The 20,913-nt window shown below is 45.3% G+C and overlaps 2 protein-coding genes across 2 annotated transcripts in view; one reads left to right on the top strand and one right to left on the bottom strand.

The window, feature by feature from the left end:
- Positions 1-1,209: 1,209 nt before the first annotated feature.
- LOC308516605 (small ribosomal subunit protein eS17-like) lies at positions 1,210-1,593 on the bottom strand (the record flags this gene model as incomplete). The annotated part of the gene is made up of 1 exon (XM_081087640.1): positions 1,210-1,593. One exon carries the CDS (start codon positions 1,591-1,593, stop codon positions 1,210-1,212), a length of 384 nt encoding a protein of 127 aa, XP_080943766.1.
- A 10,596-nt stretch (positions 1,594-12,189) lies between these two features.
- RIMKLA (ribosomal modification protein rimK like family member A) overlaps positions 12,190-20,913 on the top strand; it is a 28,574-nt gene continuing 19,850 nt past the window's right edge. Inside the window, exon 1 of the mRNA XM_081085790.1 lies at positions 12,190-12,467. Within this exon, the coding sequence (XP_080941916.1) occupies positions 12,305-12,467 (163 nt within the window). The 5' untranslated portion in view covers positions 12,190-12,304. The remainder of the gene's footprint in view (positions 12,468-20,913) is intronic.

Genomic DNA, 20,913 nt, shown 5'->3' on the forward strand with positions numbered 1-20,913 from the left:
GCAAGTCCTTAATTTTGTATCAATTGGCCTGTTGAATCCCATACTTGGAGGATGTCCTAACAAGCCACTCTATTCTTTGGTTTTTCCCTGGAACAAAACCCCCAGAGACTCTGGACAAGAATTCAGCAGCTTCCAAGTAAGTATTCATTAAGAGTTACCATCACCACACCCTGTGCCAGCCACGGTTATCCCAAAGGAGGAATGCAGTGTGGTAAGAAAGCAAATGAACACACTATTCCCATCTTTGTCCACTACACCCCTAAAGAACAGTTTCCTGTCTGGCATTATGAATTTCTTTTGTCCCAAGGGGTGGGTTAGAAAGAGGGGAGATGTGCTATTTCAATGTTGGAACTTTAGGCCTCCCTGTGAGCCTAGGGAAAGGTCTTTGTTAATGAGAACAAATGGCTGGGTGGAACAATGCTTCCTCTCAATTTCCAATGTTCCTTCCATTTGACAGGAGCAGTGTTATTAGCATAACGCTGGGTTAAAAAGTAACTTATCTGATTAATTAGTTCAGAAGGAGAAACTGAGCATGCATAGCAGACCCACCTTCTCATCTCCTTCCTTTGGGAAGTCGTGGGTCTGGACAGGTAGCAGGGTCTCTGCCCTGTTCCTTCATGTTTTGTGTTTTATAAATGTCCTTCCCTTATGGGGGAGCCCTCCAGAAATTAAGTGATTTCTCTGACTTGGTGGCAAATTCATATAACTCCAAGGTTCAGCATTAAGAAAACACCTTGATTCTCACATCTAAGCCACATTCTCTATGGTAATAAGCAGGTTATTTTGGCCTCCGTCTACCAGTTCTTGTTTTGTTTATTATGTGGTTCAGAACTTTGATAGAAAAGAGAAGTGGCATCAATCACCCCCAAAAGGCCTAAGCTTTGGGGTAATACTCCCCAGGGAAGCCAATGCCCTGGTGTATTGAGCTCAACTGAAAAAAAAATAATTGCAAACGATGCCTTGACTCCACGAATTGTGTATTGGGACATAAGACTTGGTACATAGGCTGGGACTATCTCTCGGAAATGGTGGTGTTCAGAAAACTTCCTAAGCGTCTCATATGTCTTATCTGCAATCTCTGGGGTTGAGAGGTATTGCCTAGACCTAGACTAAGCCTTATCTCCTATAAGCGAGAATCCTCTCTCCTATTCTTTTACTTTTTTCAAGGTGTCCATGGTTTATTGATAATATTACAGCATAGTAAAAGATTCAAACGGCTCCACGCAGTGTTTTGAAATTCATCCCAACTGTAGGCTGAGTGGCCTGCCAGTTGGACAGACTGCCAAAGTCCAAGAGCTTCAGCATTTGCTTAGTGTCAGGATCAACTTCAATGATCTCCTGATCCAGGGCCGAGACCTCGGGCATGCAGTTGTCCCTCCTCTCCCTCTCCTCCTCCTGCAGCCTGATGGAGATGCCTCGCACGGGGCCCCTCTGGATCCGCTTCATCAGGTTCGCGACACAGCCCGCGATCTTGTTTCGGAGCTTCTTGCTGGGGATAATGGCCATCTCCTCACACACGCGCTTGTTGGTGTGGAAGTCGTTGCCCAGGAGCGTATAGTACTTCTCGATGATGACCCGGGCCGCCTTCTTCATGGTCTGGTTGTCTGTCAAATATCTTAATGAACATAAACAGTATCATAGATCAAGCAAGGCCAGTAATTGGTAGCCAGTAATTGCTGGGCCATATTTAGTATATCCAGAATGGTTACAACAACATAATTCTTTATGTTAGTACTAGAGGCCCAGTGCACAAAATTTGTGCACAGAGGGAGTGGGGGAGGGCAGTCAGGGAGGTCCCTCAGCCTGACCTGCACCCTCTCCAATTCAGGAGCCCTCAGGGGATGTACTACTGATGGCTTGGGCCCACTCCCCATGGTTCTCTGCTCTCTGCGGGGCCTGCATACTGCACACCATAGGGATGGGCAAGCAGGCCCTGCTGGGTGCTGCCTGCAGGCCTCCCTTGCCTGTTCGCAGGCCACCGTGGCGACCACCCAGGAGGCCATGCTAAGTGCTGCCTGCGGGTTGCTGCTGCCACCACCCCAGCAGGCCCTGCTGGGTGCTGCCTGCGCCCCACTTGCCTGCTCCCCGGTCGCTGTGGCAACCGCCCAGCAGGCCCTGCTGGGTGCTGCCTGGGGGCCCCATTTGCCTGCCTGTGGGTCACCGCCACCACCGCCCAGTAGGCCCTTGCCTGCTGGGCTCATGTTGCTGGGGTGACACTGCCAGTGTCCTGCCCAGCCGCTATGGGCGCCACCATCTTTGTCACAGAGTGACAGTTAATTTACTTATTACTTTTTTATTAGATATGATTACCATTGGTTTATTATGTTGCTCACAGGTTCCATAGCAGTGGTTCTCAACCTTCCTAATGCCACGACTCTTAATACAGTTCCTCATGTTGTGGTGACCCCCAACCATAAAATTATTTTCATTGCTATTTCATAACTGTAATTTTGCTACTGTTATGAATCGTAATGTAAATATCTGATATGCAGGATGTATTTTCATTGTTACAAATTGAACATAATTAAAGCATAGTGACTAATCACAAAAACAATATGTAATTATATATGTTTTCCGATGGTCTTAGGCAACCCCTGTGAAAGGGTCGTTCGACTGCCAAAGGGGTCACGACCCACAGGTTGAGAACCGATGCTCTATAGGTACTTGAAGAACAATATTGTGTAAGTAGCTCTTTTGGGATATATTTCCCTAGAGATAGAGTAACAGAATACCCGCCTCCAAAGTAAATCATGGAGAACATTTAGATGCATTTCAAATCTCATACCTAGATTGAAGGGAACATTTAGTGAACCCATGACTACATTCTTTTCCCAGGATTACCTGTCATTGCCCCGTGTGTGGCCATCACACACCGTCCTGGGAAAGGAGTGCAGACTTTGCAGCCACACCTCTGGTCTTACCAGTTTGGGCTTGTTTCCTCTTGGTAGTTGGCTCAGTTCAGCTAATTTGCTCTTGGCTCCTGTTGTTTGTCTATGAGTTTCTTGAATATCTAGTGACACTTCCAATGAGACTATGGGATTAAAGTATTTTAGAGATATCCTTAGAGGCTATTTAATTTACTTATTATTTAATAGGTTACCTAATTAAGAATCTCAAGTGACAGATAAGGCTAGTGAGGTTTAAATGAGTTTCTTAATGTCACATTGCTATCTAGTTAGCAGTGCTAGGTAGACAGGACAAGAACTTGGGTCTTCTAGTTCAGTGTGTTTTTTGTTTGTTTGTTTTTTACTACCTGTGCTGCTTCCTATATATTCCACCTAGTGCCTGCTGTATTCAATGCACTCTCTTCTACTGAACATGACTAAATTATCTGATGTTGTCAAATAACAACAGTTCCTAAGAACCTTTAGCTGGCTTCAGGATTGAAAAAAACAAATAAAATCTGAAGGCTTCAGCAAGACATGACAAACTAAATACCAAACACTGACAGTATGTTGTCAGCTTCCCAGGCAAGAAGGGACAAAGCCAATTACTAATTTTTCCAAGTAACAGGTGTGACTCACCTAACTTTTGCTTTTCACCAGGATTTAGTTCGGTAGATACAAGACTGTTGGCAGATCACTTTGAGTGTCAGTTACTCAAAGTTGTTTCACTCCTACTGTTGAAGTTATCTTTTCTTTACAATTTTCTATGTCCTTTAATCTGAGCAGTCAGATCTAAGCTCCAATGGTTAAGGTCATCTACTTCACTGTTCTCACTATCTCTAGAATAGATTCTACTAATCCTCTTTCATGTACAGTGGGGCCTTGACTTACAGGTGTCCCGACTAAGGAGTTTTTTGAGATACAAGCTGTCTCTCGGCCCATTTTTTGCATTGAGTTGATAGAGTAATTTGAGTTAACGAGCTCCTTAACGAGCTCGGTCTCGGAACGAATTAAACTCGTAAGTCAAGGCCCCACTGTATTCAGTAACCACTTTGGGACACGTCCCTTCCACACCTCCCTCTTATCCTTGCCTAGAGCCCCATCCAATCTACTTTTTTGAAGATAACACAAAAGGAGAAGAAGAAAATGTTGCTGTGTGGCAGATTATATAGTATCCTATCCTTTTTCCCCCCTAGCATCCTATTCAATTTCATGCCCTTTTGCAAAATAAATAAAGTTACAGGGCAGCAGTATGAGAGACACAGATTGAGAAATGTGCACATGTGTTTGACCACCTTTGATCTCACTGAGTCACCACTCTAGCGGTCATCCCTGGTGGCAACAGTGGCCACATTCTCTGCTATTCCTATTGGACGGAGTCCCCATGGGATGAAACCGGGATTTGGATGTTACTGAAGTACAGTGAAATAACAGCGCTTCCAGTTTTCTCCTGCACTCTCAGCTTTGCCTGACTGTTGAGGAGCCTTCTAGAAAAAAACTCAAATCATGCCCACTATTTATATGTGGGTATGTTTGAGGAGCTGGGGGAGCATAGGCAAAGGGAGGAGCAACAGAGGCAAATTGCAGGCAGGACTCTAGATTCCTATGAGAGCACTCATCAGAAAGGAAAGTGCGTAGTGTGACCAGCCGCGCCCAGCCTCAGGGCTGGAGCGCTGATTAGCATGGCCGTTCTGGGACCAGCATGGTGGCTGCTACCTAAACTGTCCTAGTTACTCCCCATTGGTGCCTTGCACATGTTCTAGCGAGGAGGGAGGGGGGCAGGTTAAGGCTGCCTGTAACGCTGAAAGAACTGTTTTTGATACATCTGAGAGCCATCAGAATCCAACGGTGTGAGTTAATGTGAACATGAGTTACTTGGGTGTGGCAATGGTTAGAATTACCATGAGATGTTTCTCATAGTTTTTCTTGACTTTATTTTCTCTCTTGATGAAAATTTTGCCAATTTCATAAAACATGGAATCCCACAGGCTTTACAATTTACACAGCTGATTGCTGTGTGCTTCTGACAGCTCTGTCACATTTGTCATGGTGTTTCATTACTTTTTCCCTGGCATATTGGGAGGGCATATGAGGATGTTATCGTTGGCTGGTGGGGTAGGCCTGTGGTCCCTGCTGCTCTCCCAGCATGTTTATGGTAGTGGCATCCCTCTGGTACAATGGCAAACAGAAGAGAGAAAGCTGCTCTTACCTTCTTCACAGAGACAGCTTGAGCTGTGTTGCTGCTAGCCCTGGGGGAAACTTTATCTGAATGAGGAAAAAGTCATCTCCTGGGGCAGTCACAGCTCCTGGGGGCATGGCTTGGTGCCCTTATACAAATGGAAACCAAGCTTCTTCCTCCTGGAGAACACATGTGAACTAGTCGTTGGTACCCATGTGTGCCCTCATGGAGTGCACTTGTGCACCAAACAACCTACACAATACACAACTGTGCAGAATAGCACAACTGTATGCACTGTGCATGTCAGAGAAGCTCATGGGCACATCTCTTAATACAGCACTGAGGGGAGGTCCAGGAAGGAAAGAGGCACAGGCATAGGCCTAAGCAGCAGCATGGCCACAGTGGTCCAGATAAGTGGTATCGGTGTTAGTGGCAGCGCCTCCTCGAGAAGCCTGTCCCCAGATTTTGCTGAGGAGCCGAGGTCCTTGGAACTGCCTCCCAGCCCCAGGAGGAGGACAGAGGGGGCTATGGTGCTTCCTTGGGCTTAGAGGAAGTGACCGTGCAGCAGCTTCCACCGCCCAATGTGGCCAGGGTGTCCTGGCCTGGGCCCAGTACCGACTGGGGACCGAGCCTGCACCCTAGTTATGTGCCCTGACCAGGAATCAAACCCACCACCTTTTGTTTTACAGAACGCGCTCCAACCAACACAAGTCCCCTCAGGAGTTCTGGCCACTGATGAACTTCCCCCTCCCCAGTCAGGACCTCTTGGCAAGACTGTAACTAGTGATGTTTGTACAACCAAAGATTCTATTTTGTGGTTTCAGGAAAATAAAATTGACTAAGACTGTGTTTAAAAAGAGAGAGAGAGAGAGAGAGAGAGCAAGCCAGCCTCAAACATGCCAACAATGACCACAGCCTGGAGTAGGTGGCACATTAGAACGAAAAACACTGGGTCCCAGGATGAACAAGTGGAGCAGAGCAGATAGGTCCTCTCATTGAAAGACTGTCTGTTTTGCTAAACATGGTAATTTGTCAGGGATGCAAGTTTGGAACTCGAAACTGAGATAAAATGTATTCCTCCGAATAATGAAGGGTTGAGGAATTTGCATGGGGCTCTGGGAAGGGGGAGTGAAGAGTAGCAAGGCTGGAGACTCAGGCGTGGGGTGGAAAAGATCAGCATTGGCAGAATGAGAGAGTGGGGGGAGGGGGAGAGGGGGAGAGGGAGAGAGGGAGAGGGAGAGGGAGAGGGAGTGAGAGAGGGAGAGAGAGAGAGAGAGAGAGAGAGAGAGAGAGAGAGAGAGAGAGAGAGAGAGAAACTGGGAAAAAGAACCATGATGTAGGGGGAATTTCCAAGTGAATTGCTGCAATCTACATGATGTAAATCATGTCAGCCCTTCTGTAAATTCTGCTTGTTCACTAAGACCCTGATATGAAAAGATATAAGGTGTATGAATTTGAATCATGCAGGTAAAAGCTGAATTACACAGAGCATAAAAAAACAAACAAAAACCCGAGCAAGGAAAGTGAGAGGCAGTACCAGTGATTAACAATTCTAAAATGTCAAATACTTTTCTTTTTTAAAAAAATGTATTTTATTGATTTTTTTACAGAGAGGAAGGGAGAGGGATAGAGGGTTAGAAACATCGATGAGAGAGAAACATCGATCAGCTGCTTCCTGCACACCCCGTACTGGGGATGTGCCCGCAACCAAGGTACACGCCCTTGACAGGAATCAAACCTGGGACCCTTCAGTTTGCAGACTGACGCTCTATCCACTGAGCGAAACCAGTTAGGGCTACTTTTCTTTTTAAAAAATATATATTTTTATTGGTTTCAGAGAGAAAGGCAGAGGGAGTGAAAGATAGAAACATCAATAATGAGAGAGAATCATTGATTGGCTGCCTCCTGCACACTCCCCACTGGGGATCGAGCCTGCAACCCAGGCATGTGCCCTTGACTGGAATCGAACCAGGAACCCTTCAGTCTGCAGGCCGACACTCTATCCAGTAAGTCAAACCGGCTAGGACTCAAATATTTTCTTTAGCAATTAATTGTATAATTTAAAAATGTATACTGGCTTGTCATAATCTGAGAGCTACTATTCACCCAATTATTGAGTACCCATTATTGGTATAATAATTGCTAGCAGTTATTAATTGTTTATGAGGATTCAAAATGGAGAGATTTCTACTAGTTGAGAGTAGGGAAGGCAACATGGAAGAAGTTGCATTTGAGTTGGGTCTTTTTAAAAAATATACACATATTTTTATTGATTTCAGAGAGGAAGGGAGAAAGAGAGAGATAGAAAAGGAAGGGAGAGAGAGAGAGAGATAGAAACATCAATGATGAGAATAATTGATCGGCTGCTTCCTGCACGCCCCCTACTGGGGAATCAAGCCCGAAACCCCAGGCCTGTGCCGCTGACTGGAATTGAACCCAGGACCCTTCAGTCCACAGGCTGACACTCTATCCACTGAGCCAAACTGGCTAGGACTGGATCCTTTATTTTTTACAAACCTTGAGTTGTGTCTTGATGAGTGCATAGGAATTGGTCACGTGAGGCTTTTCAGAGGAAGGGAAAAGCATGGACAATCTGGCCAAAGTACTGTTTTTCCCAATAAATATTTATCAATATCTACTATGTGCCAGGCTAAGTCCCAGGGATTATGAAGATGAATTTGGCTTCATAGGCTTTTGTTAATATATCTGTAATTTTTCTATTAATTCTATCACTGGTTTGCCACATTTAACAGGTCTTTCTTGGCCACGTTTCTGCATGGCCAGTTTTTCTCTCTTGAATCTACAGTATGTGTGTGTGATTCTTATTTTGCTCCTAAAATGTACTACTTTCCATTTATTCTAATGCATTTAAACCTGCTATTGATGACCATTTCTCTAATTTATTGAGGTCAATTGAATTTTGATCTTCTATATACTTAGCACATCCATTTGCTTGGGGTCATATTTAATTTAGAAGACTTGCCTTTTTTTCCCCCTGTCCAAACCCACATCTCAATACCCTTTTGTGCCAAAATATAGTGAAGGTTGGAAGTAAGACAACAAATATATAGCCCTAGAATCCCAGGTTGCAAAAACCTAGTGTATCTGTAATTGACCAGTTTTGTCAACTGAAATGGCAATGATGTCTTTTAACTGACAGAATGGTTACCAGCAGATACCTGAGTACTCGCCACATGTAAAACATGATACACAATGCACTGGCCCCTGTTCTTGTGAGGCTTTCAGTCTACATAAGGATAGATCGTGCACATGCATTTGTTTGGCAGCGCACTCTTGTACTCCTCTTCCTAATGGATTAAGAGGGAACAAAAGTGAGGAAGTGGAAGCATAGGAAGGAATTCCCTTCTCCTCTCCCTGCCCTCTTCCCCCCCCCCCCAAATATATTTTTACTGATTTCAGAGGGGGAGGGAGAAGTAGAAACAACAATGATGATAGAATCATAAATCAGCTGCCTCCTGCACGCCCCCTATTGGGGGTCAAGCTCACAACCCAGGCATGTGCCCTTGACTGGAATAGAACCCAGGACCCTTCAGTCTGCAGACTGACGTTCTATACACTGAGCCAAACCGGCTAGGGCCTCTCCCTGCCCTCTTACTAGCTACCTTCAAAAGGAAAAAGGAGATCAACCAAAGGACTTATATGCATGCATATAAGCATAACCAATGGATGCAGACAACAGGGGGTGAGGGTGAGGGCATGATTGGGCAGGTGGGGGGGGGCAATGAGGGGATAAGGACACATATATAATACCTTAATCAATAAAGAAAAAAATTAAAAATAAAAAAGGAAAAAGGAGTTGTTAACCTGATTGGCCAGAACCCAGGGCATTCATTAGTCCACATTTAACCAGTGTTTGGGGTCAGCAGCGGACGGAACGTTCCTAGCCAGGTGTGCCGCTTCTGCTCCGGATTGCCTGCTGAGAAGGCTCCGCCCAGTCTCCATTCAGGATACACTTAGATGAGGAAAGCTGGTCTGCGTTGCACACCTGATCATCTTCTCTTTCTGCGGGCATGCCTATGCCTGCTAGTTCCAAAATTTAGTGGCGGGGGAGGTGGGGACAGGAATAAAAAAGCTTCACTTCAGCCTTAGACCTAAGTCATGTGATTCGACTCAGTCTTTTGGAAGAGTTCTGTTCTAGAAGTTATTGGGTGCTAGCTCAGCTACAAATAAAATGATCCTTTAGTTTCTATTCCAATTTCTTCCTTGTGTATCGTTCCCTTGGGAACCCCAGGGAGAGGACAAGTGATTAGCAGAGTAGGTTTGGTCCTCAATTGTGGCAGACTATATTGTTGGTCATAAAGTTTCACAAAATTCTGTGGCCCTTCCTGGGGAAGGGTTATACTTCCCCACTCCACTTGGACTTGGCCAGGTGACCTTGTTCTGATCAAGATTATGTGAGCAGATCTAACATGTATAGGTTCCAGGCAGAAGTATTAAGAGCCATCCGGAGTAAGACTCACCATGACTGCTATTTCTCTTTCACGACATCAACATTGTTCCAGATGAAGGTTGCTCTATCAGCTTGGATGCCAGCATAAAGACAACCTAGAATACAGCCAAGCCGACCTGCAATGAATATATATGGTATTTCGAGAAATAAAACTTTGTTGTTATAAACCTCTGGAATCCCTTGTTCCCACAGCCTAACCTAGCTTATTCTGATACGTTTACTTTATTACCATCTGTATCAAACTGATTGTTTGCCTTCCAACAACTATTCTCTCTTCATTCCTCCTAAGAGAACCCCAACTTTTCCCAGGGATTCACCCAACTCTTCATGTGCTTGGGGAGGAGATTCTAATTCCCAGTCACAGGGGGTGAATCATAATTAATGTAAGCCATCCATGATGGTTTCTAACTCTTTGCTGGTGACTGATTTACATGTGGGAACATGTGGGAAGTATGCTTGAGAGCTTCAGAGACAGGTTTTCCTTGCTAATAAAATGAGACACATGGGTAGCAACAGTCTCTGGTCTTCAGCTGGACATTGTGTGCATGCATATGTCAGCGAGAATTGTGGCAGCCCTTTTAAACATGGGAACACTGGCCTAAGGGTGTCAGAGCAAAAAGATGGAAAGGATTTCGGTCCCTGATGTTATTGAGATGTTGAATGAACTAACTCTAGAGTTGTCCTACCCTTCGATTTCTTGTTACTTGATATAATACATTTTCCTTATTGTTGAAGACAGCTGAATCTGGAATGGAGGGGGAAAGAATGAGTTCAGCCTTAGAGACATTGAGGTGATGGCTGGGCAGCATCCTCTTATATGGCTGAAGCTCATGAGTCATCTATGGAGAAATAGTACATGAAGTAATACTATAAAAGTAATACTATAATCTTATACCTGGGATAATACCTCTGTTCTTGAGGAATTTCAACAATATAACAAAACATTATCCTATACAAACGTAGCCATTTCCTAACTGGATATGTCACTGTCTCACCTCCTCACTTATTACCCACCCTAGAAAAGGGAGATCACAGATGATGAGCAACCTCCTAGAGAGGGAGAGCAAAGACAGTGAGGAAGTGAGGGACACATCTGGATCCTCCTGTCCTGATCTCCTCAAGTCCCGGTTTCAGGGATCTTGGTAGCCATTTGCATATGGCAAACATTCTACTCTGTGTACATGACTATGAAAATGGGTTATAAGCAACTACTAAATTTATTAACTCTAACATACAAATGATTGTTCCAGGAAATGATGGTTCTGATCATCTTACAGACATCCTACGTATGACACTGCAGAAGCTCAGTAGGAAGCACCTGGATCAAGAAAATATATACAATGGGACATCTAGTGTCCAAGTTGATCTGTGGATTAGAAGAGAGTTTTGAAAGATCCTAATCCATAGGGCAATAGGTTACTGTTACTTTAAAAAAAATCATACATGGGTGTGTGTGGGGGTGAATTTTGTAACATAAAAGAATTTACTTAACCTTGCTTGAAAAATAATTTAAATTGTTTAGACAAAACTTTTCCAAAGGCTCATTTAGAGGTTAAATGCATGCACCTACATAATATTTACTTTACAGTGAAGCTTTATCTTACTTGAGACATCTTTCCCGTTTCTAAGTTGTCATTGCTGGGCCTGCCTTGAAATGACTCTTGCTTCCATAAGCCAAAACAACAACATATATTTTAATAAACTGGAAAAGCAAATTCAATCTCCAAAGATGGCTAACTTCAGTCTAGCAGTTATTTAGAAAGGAAAATCGGGCTTCAAACATTATTGTTTGCAAACAGAATTTGCAATTGGCTGGGACCAAGGATGGTGTTTAAAGATGACTCAGTTGTATGAACTGAGGGGGAAGACCAGCCAGTGGTCCATCTCACTATAAAGGAGTCACAGATCCCTTTTCATCACGTTGAGATGCTACAGCCCCAGAACTGCACACTAGGAGGGGGTGTCCAGTGCAAGAACATCTGAGACCCTGAGAAATGTACCTTCAAACTATCTAAATGGGAGACGGCTACAACCCAACTCCCCATCAACCCCTACCTCCAGCTCCAGGCCAGTATTTGGGCTGAGAATTCCAAGGAGAAGGTCCAACTGGGGGCCTAGCCAGATGACCTTCGCCAGGCTCCTGAGGCCCTGCCCAGGCTCAGTAAGGTGTCACCGGTCACCGCAGCCCCTTCATCCCCCTCCCCAACCCACCCCCCACTCCCCAATCCCATCACAACCACCACCAAGCTCGTGATCACCTTTGGGACACATCCCGCTGCGCATCATTACAATAGTCCATCAGCCGGGCCACCCCCTCCAAGCCACCCGGCCGCCGCCCCGGCCCCTCCCGCTCCCACCGCCCCACCCCGACCGGCAGCGCCACGCCCACTGGGGTCCAGGGCAGGGTGCTCTCTCTCAGCTTCACGGTCGCCCGCCCACCGCTCCCCGGCTCCCGGGGCCCCGAACCCCGCCACCATCCCCTCTCCCGGCCGGCGCACGCTGCCGGCCCCGCCACCCCTCCCCCGGCAGCCGCAGGCCGCCTCTGCAGCTGGCCGCGCGGCCGGCCCGCGCCCGCCGCCGCGCGCTGATTGGCTGCCCGGGCCGGCGGCGGCGCTCAGTGGCCGGCAGATTCGCTGGGTCAGGGCTGCAGAGGCGCCTGGCGCACCGGCGGGAGCGGAGCCGGGCGCGCGATCGCCTGCCGGCCCGAGCGAGCGCCCGGGAGCCCAGGGGTCCGCGCCGCGCCGCGCCGGCGCCGCCGTGCTGGCCGCCATGTGCTCCCAGCTCTGGTTCCTGACGGACCGGCGCATCTGCGACGACTACCCGCAGGTGCAGATCCTGCACGCCCTCCAGCAGCGCTGCTCGGAGCGGGACGTGCGCTTCCGGGCGGTGTTCATGGACCAGATCGCCGTCACCGTCATCGGCGGCCACCTCGGTGAGTGCGGCGGGCCCCGGGAGAGCGGGGAGGCGCGCAGGGGTCCCGAGAGCCGGCCAGTGGGCGCGCGCCCCGGGCCTCCCCCACGCAAGTCTCCTTCGGGCCCCCGAAACCGGCCGCTGTCCCCAGCTAGACCTCTTGGGTTGGAGCTAGCTCCTCACCTTGAGAGCTTCTTTTCACCACCACCATCGGCCCCGAGACCAAGATTTGAGGGCGGGCGTTAATTTACTACTTAGGGTACTTTGTTTTAGGAGGAACTCGAATTTGCCTGAAGCCGTTTGGAGGGGAATCAAGCTGCCAGTCCCAAATCTGCAAATTCTGCTTGCATCAGTATCCTGTCAGTTTAGATTTATAGAAACCCACGCTAAATTTACAAAATTGCCATTAACATGAGTGTTTTAAAAGTTTTCCAAGAGTGTGTCAGCGTCAGTAACGCACTACATAGAATATCATTCCCAAAGTAGGAACCTACATATGGGGAGAAATCTGAGAAAGATTGGAGTCACCTCTTGAATGTAAAGTGGGAGAGTAGATCGTTGATGGGTTGTCTTTAAATTCATCCTCTACCCTCAAAAAAAAAATGTTGAATCTGATTCCAGAAAAGCCAAGATGCCAGGTACAGACCATTCTGGTCTCACTGGTTTCTCCACTGCTGTGTCCAAGAGATTTCTCTGGTAAGATATGGTTATTGTCTGTGGCCCTGACCTCAAAAGGTTAATAATGTTTGTAGGTATTTTTAATTATTCTTAATGCCAGCACCCTGATTTAGGAATCTATGGATTAGGAACTTTCGCCCTGGGTGCAACCACTTCGGGGGGGTGTAGGACTCGGGGCTTTGGGCCCTATTTGAGGGTGCTTCTTGGGATACCTTTCATATGATTTCAACCATACTTGCTTAAATAAGCTCATAAGTTTTTACTTCTCTTTGGTGGGGGAAAGGGATTCCATGTTCTGAACTGGCTGCTTACAAATGATATTTTGAATATGACCTTTTTCTTGGTGGAATGTATCTGTTCTAGATGTTTCATCTAAAACTGTATCTAAATCCTTGATAAGTAGTATCAGATTGTATAGCCTATTGGAGAAATATACTACAAACATTAGATGTCTCACATTTAGTCTAAAACAGTGTCTGTCAACCATAAAGAGTACCATCTCTCTCTCTCCTTGACTTCTAAAGCTCCCAGTTAATGTAGAACTAAATTACAGGGAATCTGCAGACCTGGGTTCTTATTACAGTTTTGCTGCTAACAAGTATCCTGGCTTTGCCTTGACCAAGTCACTTTATGTCTTTGAATCTCAGGTTTCTAGTTTATAAAATGAAGGGCTAAGATTCCCCCAGCTCTAAAATTCTGTGTCAGTACCATACTTACATGGGATAATCTGTTATTTTTACTGATCTAGACCCAGGGTTGCTTTGCTTGCTCTTCATTTTATTTATTTACAACTTGTAATGATGTCTTTTTTAGATACAGTAACCAGAATTCCACATGTTCCTGTTATAGACCCATCACACATGCTGTGAAAAAGTGGGGATTTGTTTTCTGTTTTTTATCTAAACCCCCATTCTAAAGAATCAGCCCTAGCCGAAACCGGTTTGGCTCAGTGGATAGAGCGTCGGCCTGCGGACTGAAGGGTCCCGGGTTCGATTCCGGTCAAGGGCATGTACCTGGGTTGCGGGCACATCCCCTGTGGGGGATGTGCGGGGGGCAGCTGATCGATGTTTCTCTCTCATCGATGTTTCCAACTCTCTATCTCTCTCCCTTCCTCCCTGTAAAAAATCAATAAAATATATTTTTAAAAAAAATCAGCCCTAGAAAAAGAGAAAATTAAATCCTAGAGCTGCAGAAAGCATTTAAACCCTTTTGTTTACTAAACACAATTTTACTGAAGTCATGTGTCTCTCAATCAATTAATGAACCAGGAGTTATTACTTTTTAAAGTACAACACAATCTATATGGTTATTTGCCTGGTCAATGGAGAAATTGAAAACAGCTATTTTTGATGCTTTTTTTTTTTTGCTAGTTCAGATAGCCACACACATATCACAAACACATAAAGCAAACTTACTAGATCATTGTCTCTGCCATCTAAAGCATCAAAAGGTTTATTTGTTGGTGGATTAATTAAAGCACAAGAAAGTGAGTTCCCTGAGAAGAGAGAGCTCATTTGTTTTGTTCTAGCCACCTTCTGTAATAGTGACGAGAATAGTGCTTCGTACGTTATAGGCACTCCAACATTTTTAATAACTAAAGATTATGGGCTCTATTTCCCAGTTTCTTCTGTATTCAAACTGTAGAAAACTCTTGGCAATTTGATAACCCAAAATATCCCTCTGGAAAAAAACCCAAAAACCTCTAGAATGTACTGGCTCTGAAATATAGAAACAGATAGTCAATGTTATGGATGCTGTTGCCCATTTGAGAATTACAGAATTTGAGAGCTGGTAAGGACTTTGAGATCAACCCTTCAGTCTCACCCCTTCAGTTTACAAATGAAGAACCTGATGCTCAAAGAGATGACATGAGTTGCTCAGTGTCACCTGGCTAGTTAGCAGCAAACCCACGGTTAAAAACTTGATGTCCTCATTCCAAGCCCCGTGATGTGGGATAAGTATGCTTTGGGACATCTGCAGCCTATAGTACTTTTCTCAGTAGATGTGGAAGTGAACCAAATTGAATTAAATTGAGGCTGGGTAGTGACTTTACAAAGTAATTTTATAGTTTAGGAAGTTAAGGTGCCATCTTTACAAAGTCTTCATGCCTTCATCCTCTCCATTCCTTCTTGAGAACATTTCCCCAAGGTGAAAGAGTGGATGAAGGAGTCAGTGCCTCAGGCAGTTGCTTAAATCCTCTCCTGAGCTTCCATCGGTGGAGGCTCAAATCCAGAGAAAGAATTTCAGGTTGTATCTGGAAATAGGATTCAGACAAGAGATGAAAAGTTTTGGATTTAAAGACTATAGTTATTTTTAAGCTAATACAAGTAAACTGAAAATGCTATGCAAATGCAAGGTTTTGTAATTATTTTTAACCCAGTGATCTACACTCCCCAGCACAGATTTGGGTGGGGAGACTGCAGGAGAAAGTGGAATGACCTACAGGTGACTGAAGCAGTCCCATAGAAAACACCTGCCCTTCACCTTTCTGCTGGATATAGCATCATGAGAATCACATCCGTCTTCATTTCCTTCTTAGAAACCTCAAGTTCTTCATTCTTTCATTCAACTAAAATTTATTATTTATTCTCATCCCTGGGACTGAGATGGTGATGAATTTGGCACCAAAATGCGCATAGTAATAGCCAAAGCAAAATATACGTAGTGTTTATTGTGTGCCAGGCACAGCTGTAGGTCCTTTTTCACATTAACTCTTACAAACATCAATAAGGGTATCCAGGTTGGCAATAAGGACTGATACTCAGTAATTCTGGTCTCAGCAGAACCAGAATTTCTGTTTCCTCTCGTCCATTCCACACCTGTCCCCCCTCCTGCCCCCACCAGCCTACACTGACTTCCTCCCACCCCTTGCACTGAAATTTGCTGTGCTTGAGATGCCCGTCTAGTCCAGGTCCCTCCCACATGGTAAACTTCTATTCTTCCTTCATAATCCAGCTCTAGTCACTCATCTCTATAAAGCCTTTCTTGAACTTCTTACCCTGCCCCAAGCAGTTTCTCTCTTCCATCTGCTGCCAAATAGCACTGTACATACCTTTTAAAATAGCATTCATCATATTTTATTATAACATCTATTTACAAAGCTTATGTTCCCTTTCCCACTAAATGATTGGGGATTCCTCATATTATGCTCTATAATGGTCCACAGTAGGCCTTCAGTTAATGTTTGTTGGATGATTGACTGAGGTGCCTTTTAAAGGCTAATTTAAAGTATATGAGACTTTTACTGTAATTAGCTTTTGTGTTTGGGAGATCATGAGTGGATGTGTAAATTTTTGTAAGTGTTTTTATGATGAGCCATTATATGAGGACAGAGTCATTAGTGCAAATTAAGGTCTTTGATAACCCACAGGTTTTTAGGATTAACTGTCCCCCAAAACACAAGTATAGCCACAAACTCAGGGACAGATACCAAGACAGAAAAAAATAAGCTTGACCTGAAATCAGGGTGTGTTATAATTTGTCTCTTAGGAGCAGAATGATTCAGCATTCCTTCCCTTACTCTCAGAGCTAAAACCTCGTGGCCATATGGCAATTTCTAGGTCAGGTTCTTTAAATTAAGGTGCTCTGAGATACTTTTACTTGGTTCCTTGTTTTAATCAGGTAAGTAAGATTTAAAAGGTTTGGGTCAAGGGGAATCCTAACTAAATGTATATGAGGAAATGGTCTTATGGCAGCCTTCTAAAAGACAATAGAGGCCTCACGGAGAAATGATGGACTCCCATTATTGTACAAGAAGACACTAACAGTAAAGGGTGCCATGCTAACCTTTGTGCACAGAAGTGAGCCTTAACCTCGGTCCTTGCTGAAGGCCTGTGCCCGACCCCCTGTAATCCGAATAAACTAGTGGAAAGGTCAGGCAGTGGGTGAAACACCTACCATATACTGTTTCCAAACTGACGTGAGCACTGAATGGATATGCTTTACCCCATGGGCCCACGTTTATATCTGTGGGCTGACCTCAAGGGCTGAAGGGGGGTTGGATGTGTATTTTATGTTTATGTTTCTAACAGTTCTTAAGGACACTTCATGAACTGTGTTGGGAAGAGTTCTAGAACCACAGATTGGGATCCTTAGTAGATCTCAAAGCCCCACTTATGGATTTTTGAACCACCTGTTGTGGCCACCAAATTTTTTAGGATTGCCTGGTGGTAGGGGGATAGCCATCATCAGAGAGGTCCATGTCATCCCCATCCGTCCACACATCCTTGTCACTCCCCTTACCAGCAGGGAGTCCACCGACATCCAGGGCTGTCAGTGCTGGCTTCGCCTCACTTCAGACTCTCCCCGGCCACCTTACTCATTTCCTTGAGATGTGTCACTTTATGAGGGTTTTATATTGTTTTAACAAAAGCCTATAACACATCTGAAATTCTGAATCTCTTTCTATGTGATCCTTCACTATTAAAAAGTAACTCAAGGACTCCACGATGAGGAAGTGTTAAATGTACGTTACTTTGCATTGAGGATCTAACAGGAATAATGGTTCTTTATTCCTGTAACACTATTAATAGTTTAATATCTTTTTTGTGTTTTAATCTTCACAACAAAACTATTCATTTATTTATTTTATTAAACATGTATTAACTGAGTGCTTACTCTGTGCCAGGCACTGTACTAGGAACTGGAGATATGGTAGAGAGTAAGAACAGACACAGTCTCCACCCTCATTATGATTTCATTCATTCATTTGGTCAACAAATACCTGTTGGCTGCCTACTATGTGTAGGACATTGTTCTGGGCACCTGAACAAGAGGCAGAAATCCTTCCCTCTCAAGGAGATTACATTCTAGATGGGGGAGATAGAATACAAACAAGTTAAGTAAAATGTATAGTTTGTTGGTTAAAAGAGCTAAGGAGGGGAAAAGTGGGGAAGGGGATTGCAATTTTAGATGGTTGGATGGGGTGGTCCTCACGAAAAAAATGATGTTCAAGTACAGAACTGAAGGAGGTGAGGAAGCAAGCCATTTTGATGTCTGGGAGTAATTCAGGCAAGAGGGAATAGTGAGATCAGTGTGGCTGAAGCCAAGCGAGCCAGGGGCCAAGCATTAAGGAGAGGAAGTTGGAGAGGTGGAAATGTAGAGGGAGCAGATATGTAAGCCTGTGGGTCATGGAAGGACTTTGACTTTTACTCTGGATGAGCTGGGAATCACTGAAGGGTTTTGAGCAGAGGAGTGACATGACCTGACCTATGTGCACAGAGTCATTCTGGACATGATGTTGAGAATAGACTGGTGGCAACGAGGGCAGAAGTAGAGACATCACTTGGGAAGTGTTTAGGTGAGAGACGATGATTGTTGAGCTAGAATGATTTCGGGGGAGGAGGTGAGAAGTGACTGGGTTTCGGATATAATTTGAAGACAGAGTTATCAGGATTTGCCTACTGGATCAGATGTTGGGTATACAGAACACACTAGTCAAAGAGGACTCCAAAATGTTCAGGCTGAGGAGCTAGAAGAATAAAGTTTGCCATTTCCTCATGTGGACAGGATATGAGAGGAGTAGGTTTGGGCAGGTGGTGAGGAGCAGGATGCAGTCTGTGGTGCCCCTAAATATTTTACTTAACTTGTTTGTATTCTGTCTCCCCCATCCAAGTGGCAATGGCAAGTAGGCAGTTTATCATACTGATTGAGACTCAGGGGAAAGCCTTACACCTATCAAGGGAGTGGCTGCGGAAGTCCAAGGCCTGAGCTCTGGGGCATTGCATAAAAGAGAAAGAGGGTAGGAAGGGGGTGAGGGACAGTGAAAAGATGAGGGGTCCATGCATGGTAGTTCCTGATGGGGTCTAAGTGTGGCTGGAGTTGGGGGAAGCTGGAAAGATAGGAGATAGTGGCTGGGATTGGAATTATGACGAGTACATGAAATCTAGACTGTAGCTGAAAGGGGTGGCTGGGGTGGGGTAGTGAATAAGACTCTTAGAGAAAAGGAGGTCAAGAAACAGGCCTGGGCATTGGAAGAGTTCTCCATATGGACACTGAAGTCACCCACATCTGTGAGCATATGGGAGACTCAGTGAGTCAGGAGCTAAAGCTTCCAGAGTAACTGGGGTCCTTAGCTAACTTGCACAAGTTGGATGCTGTGCAGTCTGATGAGAGAGAAGGAGGGAGGAAATAGTGACAGTTTTCCTCCCAGCACGGGGTTTTAGGAGGGAGAAGAGAATGTACTGGAAGCCAAGGAGCAAGGAGCACATCTGTCCTGCCTCTTGCCCCAGTAATCCCAGGTGTAAGAGAGAGAAAACAGCCACAACTTGGTGGAGCTGCCGTAAGCAGTGTTACTGAGGAGAGCTGGGGTTCAGTGGGACCCAGAAAAAGAAGGCAAAGGGAACACACACTGAAAAGTTTGAAGGTAAGGGATTTGCTGTCCATTGAGTCCCCACGGGCACAGTGGAGATAGGGCAGAGTGGAAGGTGGGGGTAGAAAAGGCAAGTCAGAGCCAGGTGGAGCTTAGAGTTCAGGGAAATGACTTGGCCTTGGAGACTGGAGTCCTGGGTGACTGACGTGGAAGGGATGAAATTTGTCTCATGGTTGCAAGAAAGATCCAGATGGTGAGGTGGGGAAGGGAGGAGGGAGGGACCTGAAAAGGGAAGGTTTCCAAGCTCTGGGACCCTTCCATTTTGCAGAAGAGAAAACAGACCCAGAGATTTTTGTCTTGCCAAGCCATTAAATGACAGCAAGGAATTACATCAAGCCTCTGACTTGGAGGCCACTCTGCCATAATTGTCTTTCATCTCATGTTGTCTCAACTTCTTGAAGTGCTTTAAAAATAGGTTAGCCCTGAGATATCAGATATCCCGAACTCAGTGCTTGTAAGATGCTGTGCTGTTCCTATCGATTTGTTTCGGAGAGGTAGACATTATACATTTATTAGTTTTACACATTTCTTCTGAGCCCAGAGGCACCATGAGTCGACATCTCCCTTCTGAAACCTTCCTTGATGCTTCCTCAGAGGTGGTTCCTGCTCCCTCCAGCGCTTCTCACATTGTGTTGTAAAAGGTCGCCTCCTCGCCCCACCCCTGCCCAAACCAGACTGATGATTTTTCTTAATGCCTAGGTGCTCTGAGGAGGGCATCCTGGCATTAATCACAGCTGTGTGTTGTCTTTCTTAAATTCCAGGGAATAGTGTTTGTTTCATTCATACATCTCACCCTCATTCCCCGCCCTTAAGATGGTGCCTGTTCCTTACTGTCAGTCCCGTCCCCCCCCCCCCCCCCCGCCATTCGATAGGGCCCCACGTCCAACCATCAGCACCTGAACCTGTCACGGGAGCGTGGCCATTTAGCCCACACAGGCATGGCAAGCCAGAAGGACCAGGGATTTAATACCATGCCCCTGGAGCAGCTCTCCACCAAAGACTGAGTTGGTGTATTAAAAATTATACCTCGCCCGCTCCCTTGCCCCTTGAGTGGGATAGCTGACGTGTGTGTAGTGAGCCATTTCTTATTTTTGGGAGGCAGGATTAAGCCCCGTGGCCAAGGTGGTTGCTCCATTGATAACACACCCTTGTTGCCTCATTCGCTTCTCTACTCACTAATAGTGTTTCCTGATATTAATCACCATCATAGTAAACCTCATCCACTTAAGTCCTCCTTTCTGCGAGTTCTTCTGGGGAAACCCAAACTAACACTGGGCTTGGCCCAAAGTAGGTGCTAAGTAAATATTGGCCCAATGAATGCATGAAACAATAAGTGCGTATTGAGTGAGTGGGTGGGTGAATGAATATTTGTGTGTAATTCTTTCTCCATAAGGAGACTGAATGCTCCCGGTAGGCAGAG

The sequence above is a fragment of the Myotis nattereri genome (assembly GCF_964212035.1).
Source record: "Myotis nattereri genome assembly, chromosome: 3".
Taxonomy (NCBI): Eukaryota; Metazoa; Chordata; class Mammalia; order Chiroptera; family Vespertilionidae; genus Myotis; species Myotis nattereri.